The 8,000-nt window shown below is 68.8% G+C and overlaps 2 protein-coding genes across 2 annotated transcripts; one reads left to right on the top strand and one right to left on the bottom strand.

Moving 5' to 3' along the window:
* Nucleotides 1–108: 108 nt before the first annotated feature.
* On the bottom strand, nt 109–3,263 carry YIF1B (Yip1 interacting factor homolog B, membrane trafficking protein). Its single transcript, XM_082784938.1, has 7 exons — nt 3,006–3,263; nt 2,818–2,922; nt 1,783–1,861; nt 1,633–1,690; nt 729–884; nt 542–635; nt 109–427 (listed from the first exon to the last, which is right to left on the bottom strand). The coding sequence occupies exons 1-7, from the start codon at nt 3,228–3,230 to the stop codon at nt 272–274; spliced, it is 873 nt and encodes a 290-aa protein (XP_082641064.1). The 5' UTR covers nt 3,231–3,263; the 3' UTR covers nt 109–271.
* A 123-nt stretch (nt 3,264–3,386) lies between these two features.
* LOC309875778 (potassium channel subfamily K member 6-like) lies at nt 3,387–6,639 on the top strand (the record flags this gene model as incomplete). Its single annotated transcript, XM_082784937.1, has 3 exons — nt 3,387–3,477; nt 5,326–5,718; nt 6,491–6,639. 3 exons carry the CDS (start codon nt 3,387–3,389, stop codon nt 6,637–6,639), a joined length of 633 nt encoding a protein of 210 aa, XP_082641063.1.
* Nucleotides 6,640–8,000: the final 1,361 nt, after the last annotated feature.

The raw sequence follows: 8,000 nt of genomic DNA, 5'->3' as shown, positions 1-8,000 counted from the left end.
CCATTTACACCCCCAGCACCCCATTTACACCCCCCAGCACCCCAATATCCCCCCCCAGCACCCCCTTTTTGCCCCCCCCCCCCCCAATAACAAACCACAGACACCGCGTTCCCTCCAGCTCCTGTATTAAAAACCGGGGCCGGGCCGGGCAGACCCCGCCAGGGAACCGCGCTCCGGGGTCGGGATCGGGGCGGGGGATCCCAGCAAAAAAAAAAAACGGGCACCGGGAGGGGATCCCGGCCGACGGGGGGGGGTCCAGGAGGCCCCCCCGCTAACGGAGGAGGTGGAAGGTGAGCCAGTACATGAGGAGGGGCTGCGCGGCGGCCACGGCCATGGTGAGGTACATGCGCAGCTGGTTCTTGGCGCCGCGCACCGGCACCCCCTCGGCCGCCGCCTCCGACAGCAGCTTGAGGCGCAGCGTGCGGATCTGCGGGGGGGGGCAAAAAAAAAAAAAAAAGGCTTTAGGATCGCGGGGGGGGGGCAGGTTTGAAGGTCTGCGTGTCCCCCCGTCCCCCCCCAACTCCTCGCCTGCGTTACTCACCATGAAGACGAAGATGCTGAGGCAGCACCAGCTCAGCACCACGTAGTAGCCGGTGCTGCCGAAGAGGAGCCCGGAGAGGAGCCCGAGGATCATCCTGCCAGGCAAAGCGGGGGGTTCAAAAAGCCGCCCCCCCCCCGGCTCCTAAAAAAAAAATAAAAGCCCCCCCACACCCCCCCAGGCCGCTCACCCCACGTATTTGTAGCCGGCGAAGGCCACCAGGTCGATGGTGGTGAGGTCGGTGGGCAGCGCCACCAGGTAGAGGCTGAGCAGCACCGCCAGCACCTCCAGCAGCAGCCAGGCCAGCGCCGAGCTCGCCTGCAGCCCCAGGCTGTCGGGGGAGAACCTGGAGGGGGTGGAGGGGGGGGGGGTGCTTTTTGGGGACCCCCCCCCCTGCAGCCACGAGGTCCCGGGGGGGGTTGGGGAAGCCCCTCCTGGGGGTTTGGGGGGGGTTTGGGGGAAGCGCGGGGGCTGCCGGTGAATGGGGAGCATCGGGGAGCCCCCCCCTTGAGGTTTAGGGACCCCCCTCCCCCCGCTGGGTTTAGGGTCAGGGTCCCCCGTCCCCCCCCCCAGAGCCTGTGGATACCCGCAGGGCCCATGACCCCCCCCCCTCAGGGCTCAGGGACCCAGAGAGCTCCCCACAGAGCCCCCCCCTCAGGGCCAGGGACCCCCCTGCCACCCCCCCCCCCATAAATTAGGGGATCCCCCAGTGCACAGGGCCCCCCCCCTCCAAAAAAAAAAAAAGAAATTTGGACCTTTTGGGGACCCCCCCGCACCTCCCTCAGACTCCCACCGACCTTGACTGGGCCCCCCCCAAGGTTTGGGAGCTCCCTATGGGGACTGGGACCCCCCCTTGGGGCCGGGCCCCCCCCCCCCCCATTGGGGACAATGTGGGGGGCACAGGGACCCCCCCCCCCAGGGTCTCCTATAGGGACTCTTGGGAACTGCCCCCCCCCAGCCTGTTCTGGGGCTCCCTATAGGGACAGGGCCCCCCCCCTCAGGCACAGCCCCCCCCCAAAAGGCTCAGGGATCCCTGTGGGGATTTTGTCCCCCCCCCCCCCCCCATATCCCGGGGCCCCCCCAACCCCCCCAACCTGTTTTGGGTGCCCAGTGCCAGCCCGGCCACCAGCAGGTAGGTGATGAAGGCCATGGCTGGCGGGGACAGGGAGCGGGGTTAGGGTCAGGGGTCGGGGTCAGGGGTCACGGTTTGGGGTCAGGGGTCAGGGTTTGGGTCGGGGCCGTACCCGGGATGTAGAGGTCGGGGGCGTTGACGTCGAAGCGGGGGGCGACCGGCGCGTCCTGCTGGTAGCGAACCTGCCAGTCCTGAGGGATTGGGATTAGGATTGGGAATAGGAACGGGAACTGGGATGGGAACGGCACTGGGAATGGGAACAGGAACTGGGAACTGGGATAGGAATGGCACTGGGAATGGGAACAGCACTGGGAACGGGATCAGGAATGGGAACTGGGACGCAGTGGGACTGGTACTGGGAATGGGACAGGGAGCAGAAAATGGGAATAGGAACGGCACCAGGAATAGGAACAGCACTGGGAACGGGAACAAGATCAGGAATGGGAACAGGAACACACTGGGAATGGGATCAGCACTGGGAACGGGATGGGGAACAGCACCAGGAATGGGAACGGGAACACACTGGGAATGGGATTGGCACCGGGAATGGGAACAGGAATAGGATTGGGACTGGAAATGGGATTGGCACTGGGAACAGGAACAGGTTTGTGAATGGCAGAAGGAGTGGGAATGGGGTCAGGACTGGAAATGGGACCGGGAATGGCACTGGGAACAGGATCTGAACTGGCACTGGGAATGGGAACAGTGGGAGTGGGAACAGGAACGGGACAGGACTGGGAATTGGATCAGGACTGGGAACAGCGGCAGGAGGGGAAAGAGGAGTGGGAACAGCACCGGGAACGGGAGTGGGGATGGGAACAGGACCAGGAGTAGGAACGGGATCGGGACTGAGACTGGAAACGGGATCGAGAACGGCACCGGGACTGGGAAGGGGATTGGAACCAGGACTGGGAACAGCAGCGGGAGGGAGAAAAAGGAACGGGAACGGGAATGGGAATGGGGACAGGACCGGGACTGGGACCGGGATCAGGACCGGAACCGGGACCGGGCCCAGTAACGGGACTGGGATTGGGACCGGGCCCGGTAACGGGACTGGGATTGGGACCGGGCCCAGTAACGGGACTGGGATTGGGACCGGGCCCAGGAGCGGGGGCAGGGAGGGGAGCAGCCGCGGTGCCGGTGCCACCTGGTGCCCGAAGGGGAAGACGAGCAGCCCCAGCTTCCTGCCCACGTACACCGTGTCCACGGCGAAGTAATACTTCAGGCGCCCCACGGGCACGAACCGGTCGAGCTGCGGGGAGGGGGGAACGGCGCTGAGCCCCCCGCTGCCCCCCCCAGCCCCCTCCACCCCGGTCCCCCCCCCCCGCTCCTCACGTTCCGGTCCACGATGTCCCGGCCCTGGCTGGCCAAGCTGCTGCCGTAGGCGGCGGCCAGGCTGGACACGGGCTCGGCCAGGAAGGCGGCGGCGGGGGGCGGCAGGCGGGCGGCGGAGGACGCAGGGGGGGCCGCCGGGGGGGCTCCGTAGGCCCGGCCCGGGGTGTGTGTGGGGGGGGCGGCTCCGCTGCTGGTGTCGTCGAAGAGCGGCCGCGGCTCCGCCATCCGCGGAGGGGCCGGGCCCGGGCCGCGGCGCTTGGGGGCTGCGGGGAGAGGAGAGGAGAGGAGAGGGGGGGGTCAGAGGGGGTCAGGGGGGTCGGGGGGGAAAGGGGAAAGGGGGGGGGGTCAGGGGGGTCCGCGCGCGCCGCTCCTCCGGGGCTCATGCGCTTCCGCTTCCGGCCCGGCGGCGGCGGGGGGTCACGTGAGGAGCGCGGGAGGAAGCTGTTGGCGGAGCGGCGGGGCGGGGCCGGAAGTGGCGGTTGCCGTGGGGACGGGCGCGCGGGGCCACGTGACCGCCTCGCTGGCGCCGCGCGCTGCCTCCTCTCCCCCCCCGCTCGGGTGCTGGGTGACGTCAGCAAGGGCGTGACGTCACCAAGAGCACGATGTCAGCAAGGCCGTGACGTCACCAAGGCCACCATGTCCCCAGGGCCACCACGTGTCCTCAGGTCCCTCCCTAGGGACACTCGGTGGCCACAGTGGCCCCTGAGGTGTTGTGGCCATCGGCCTGGCCGTGGCGGCCATCTTGTCCCCAAGGCCACCATGTCCCCAGGGCCACCACGTCTCCAGGGCCGCCTCGTCCCCATGGCCACCACATCCCCGTGGCCACCATGTCCCCAGTGCCATCTTGTCCCCGAGGCCACCACGTCCCCAAGGCCACACGGTGGCCATGGTGGCCCTAGGGCTGTCCCTGAGGTGTCATGGCCGTAGGCCTGGCCATGGTGGCCATCTTGTCCCCAAGGCCACCATGTCCCCAGTGCTACCATGTCCCCATGGCCACCACATCCCCGTGGCCACCACGTCTCCATGGCCACCATGTCCCCAGGGCTACCACGTCCCCAGGACAAACACGTTCCCAAGACCACCATGTCCCCATATCCACCATGTCCCCAAGACCACCATGTCCCCAGGACCACCATGTCCCCAGGGCCACCACGTCCCCGTGGCCACCACATCCCCAAGGCCACACGGTGGCCACGGTGGCCCTAGGGCTGTCCCTGAGGTGCCATGGCCGTAGGCCTGGCCGTGGCGGCCATCTTGTCCCCATGGCCACCACGTCCCCACGCCCCCCCCCCCCCCCCCCGACCCCCAGAGCCCCCCGAGGCGCCCCCATCCTCCTCCTCCTCCCCCCCTCGTGTCCCCCCCCCCACGTCACCACCACCGCCCCGGGGCTATCGGGAGGAAACCGCGGGTCCCGTGGTGGCAGCGTGTGACCGGCCCCGTGACGTCCCCATGGCGTTGACGGTGGGGGGGGGACACACACACACGCACAGAATCGGGGGCCCCCCCCGGCCATGTCCGGGGGGTGGGATCTCTGCTATGGGGCCCGCTATGGGGCCGGCCGTGGGGCGCCGCCATGGGGCGCGGGGTGGCGCTGGGGCTGCTGCTGGTGGCCCAGGGGGGGCTGCTGCTGCTGGGCACCCTGGGGCTCTGGGTGCTGGAGGGGGGGGCGTGGACCCTCGGGACCCCCCCCGGGACCCTCAACGCCTCCGGGACCCCGCGGTGGGACCTGGCCTCCGCCTTCTTCTTCTCCACCACCCTGCTCACCCACTGTGGGTAAGGAGCCCCCCAGCCCCAAATCGGGACCCCCCCCTCCGAATTGGGACCCCCCTGAAGACCCCCATGGGCACCGGGACTCCCCCCCCAAGGGTATTGGGACCCCCGGGACCCCCATGAACCCCAGGACCCCCATGAGCACCAATTCCCCCAGGACGCCTCTGAGCACCAGCCCCCCCCAGGACCCCCCCAAGATCACGGAGACCCCCTAATTCCCCCACGACCCCTCTGAGCACCAGGCCCCCCCGGGACCCCCCCAAGAACACCGGGACCCCCATGAACACCAGGACCCCCGTGGGCACCAGGACCCCTGAGAACCTCAGGACCCCCATGGGTTTTGGGACCCCCTTTAGCACCGGGACCCCCAGGACCCCAACCAGCCCCCCCGGGACCCCCCCCCCAGCCCACAGAGACCCCCCAATTCCCCCAGGACCCCCATCACCACCAAGCCCCCAACCTCCCCCCACTACCCCCAGGGGTCCCCCCCCTCTCCCCTTTTCACTTACCGGGGGGGGTCTCCCCTTAAATTTCCTCCCCCCCCCCCCAGGCTACGGCCCCGTGGCCCCCCTGTCCCCGGGGGGCAAAGCCTTCTGCTTGGCCTACGCGGCGCTGGGCGTCCCCTTCACCGTGCTGACGTTGGCGGTGGTGGCCCGGTGGCTTTCGGTGCCGGTCACCCGGTGGCCCCGGCGCTACCTGCGGGCGCGGTGGGGTTGGAGCCCCCGGGGGGCCGCCGGGCTCCATTTGGGGCTGCTGGCGGTGGCGGTGGCGGGGGGCTTCGTGCTGCTGCCCGCCGCCGCCCTGTGGGCCCTGGGGGGCTCCGGGAGCTTCTTGGACGCCGTCTTCTTCTGCGGCATGGCCGTCACCACCGTGGGGCTGGGGGACGCGGCGGTGGCACCGGAGGGGCAGCCCCTGCGTCACCTCTACCGGGTGGCCTTGGCCGGTGAGCGGGGACGCGGCGGTGGGGGGCGGTGGGATTTGGGGAGCTGGGGTTGGGGCTATGTGGTTGGGGTCTTCTTTGCGGGGGGTCTTCATTGGGGTGGTGTCTTTATGGGGGTGGGGTCTCCATGGTTGGGGTCTTCGTGGTTGGGGTCTCCACGGTGGTTGGGGTCTCCATGGTTGGGGTCTCCATGGTTGGGGTTTAGATGGTTGGGGTCTTCATGGTTGGGGTCTTCATGGTGCTGGGGTCTTCATGGTGCTGGGGTCTTCATGGTTGGGGTCCTCATGGTTGGGGTCTTCATGGCGGTTGCATCTTCGTGGTTGGGGGTCTTCATGGTTGGGTTCTCTATGGTGGTTGGGTTCTCCATGGTTGGGGTCTCCATGGTTGGGGTCTTCATGGTGCTGGGGTCTTCATGGTTGGGTTCTCTATGGTTTGGGTTCTCCATGGTTGGGGTCTTCATGGTTGGGGTCTCCATGGTGGTTGGGGTCTCCATGGTTGGGGTTTAGATGGTTGGGGTCTCCATGGTTGGGGTCTCCATGGGTGGGGTCTCCATGGGTGGGGTCTCCACGGTGGTTGGCTCTCCGTTGGGGTGGGGTCTTCACGGTGCTGGGGTCTTCATGGATGGGGTCACCATGACGGGTTGGGTCTTCATTGGGGGGGGGGGGGGGGGGTCTCCATGGTTGGGGTCTCCATGGGGATCTCTCCATGGGGTGGGGGTCTCCACGGGGGGGGTGGGGGTCTCTGACCGCTGTCCCCCTTCCCGTCCCCCCCCCAGCCTACCTGCTGCTGGGGGTGACGGCGGCGCTGCTGCTGCTGGCGGCCTTCCAGCAGCTGCTGGAGCTGCACGGGGTCAGCGCCGCGCTGCGCCCCCCCCCGGACCCCCCCGAGGAGGACAGGGGGCTGCTGGACGAGGGGGGGCAATAAACGGGGGGCTCGAAGTGCGACGGGCTCGCTGTGGTCACTGGGGGGGGGGGGTTGGGGGGTGGGCTTGGGGGTCCCAGACCCATTGGGGGGGGGGGGGGGGTTCCAGACCATTAGGGGGGGGTCCCGGTCCCATTGGGGGGTCACAGACCCATTGGGGGGGGTCACAGCACCATTGGGGTGGGGGGTCCTGGTCCCATTGGGGGGGGTCCCCAAAGCCATGGAGGGGTCCCAGACACATGGGGGGGGTCCCAGTCCCATTGGGGGGGGTCCCCAAACACATGGAGGGGTCCCAGACACATGGGGGGGTCCCAGTCCCATGGGGGGGGGGGGGGCAGAGACATTGGGGTGTTCCAGTCCCATTGGGGGGTCCCCAGACACATTGGGGGGGGAGCCAGATACATGGGGGGGGGGGCCCAAACCCATGGAGGGGTCCCAGGCCCAAGGGGGGTGGCCAGACTCATGAGGGGGGTCCCATTTGGGGTCCCAGTCCCACGAGGGGGGGGGGTGGGTCCCAATCCCTGTGACACCCCAGCCCCCCCCCCCCCCCCCGACCCCTATTAGGGTGAAAGAAGCCCCCCCCCCCCCAGCTCATTTTATAGAAAACCTTTATTCTGTAAAAATTGGGGGGGAAGTGAGGGGGGGCTCACATGGACGGGGGGGGGGGAGCGGGGGGCCGGGCACCCCCATGGGCACCCCCAGGAGCCCCCCCCCCCACCTCACCCCACAGCAGGCGGGGGGGGGACACCAGACGGTGCCCCCCAGTGTCTCTCCATCCCCCCCCCCCCAGCTCCGATATATACAGACAATAAATACAGGGCCCCCCCCCCCGGGATGGGGAGGGGGGGGGCTCAGGCCGGGGGGCGCGCAGGGACGCAGCGGGGGGGTCCCTGCGCCGGGACGGAGCCGGGGGGGCAGAGGCAGCGGAAGGAGCCGGGGGTGTTGAGGCAGCGACCCCCCCGGCACAGGGCGGCCTCCGAGCACTCGTCGAGGTCTGCGGGGAGAGGGGGGGGGGTCAGGGGGGGTCGGGGAGGGGGATTAAGGGGGGTTGGGGGGCATTTGGGGGGGGATTGGGGGGGATTGGGGGGATTTGGGGGGGATTGGGGGTGGGATTGGGGGGGATTGGGGGGGATTGGGATTTGGGGTGGGATTGGGGGGATTTGGGGGGGATTGGGGGTGGGATTGGGGGGGATTGGGGGGGATTGGGGGTGGGATTGGGGGGGATTGGGGGGGGATTTGGGGTGGGATTGGGGGGGATTTGAGGGGGGATTGGGGTAGGATTGGGATTGGGTAGGATTTGGGGTGGGATTGGGGTTGGGATTGGATTTGGGGTCAGACTGGGGTGGGGAGGGGTTGCGGATGAG

Source organism: Aythya marila (genome assembly GCF_965140915.1).
Source record: "Aythya marila genome assembly, contig: HAP1_HAP1_SCAFFOLD_1212, whole genome shotgun sequence".
Taxonomy (NCBI): domain Eukaryota; kingdom Metazoa; phylum Chordata; class Aves; order Anseriformes; family Anatidae; genus Aythya; species Aythya marila.
The sequence above is the reverse complement of the archived record's forward strand: the minus strand, read 5'-3'. Positions and strand labels throughout refer to the sequence as shown.

Coding starts and splice junctions, on each gene's coding strand:
- YIF1B (XM_082784938.1), bottom strand. CDS start 3,230: ATGGCGGAGCCGCGGCCGCTCTTCGACGACACCAGCAGCGGAGCCGCC. Junction 885..1,632: donor GCACTGGGCACCCAAAACAG/GTTGGGGGGGTT, acceptor CACCCCCTCCAG/GTTCTCCCCCGACAGCCTGG. Junction 428..541: donor TCAGCATCTTCGTCTTCATG/GTGAGTAACGCA, acceptor CCCCCCCCGCAG/ATCCGCACGCTGCGCCTCAA.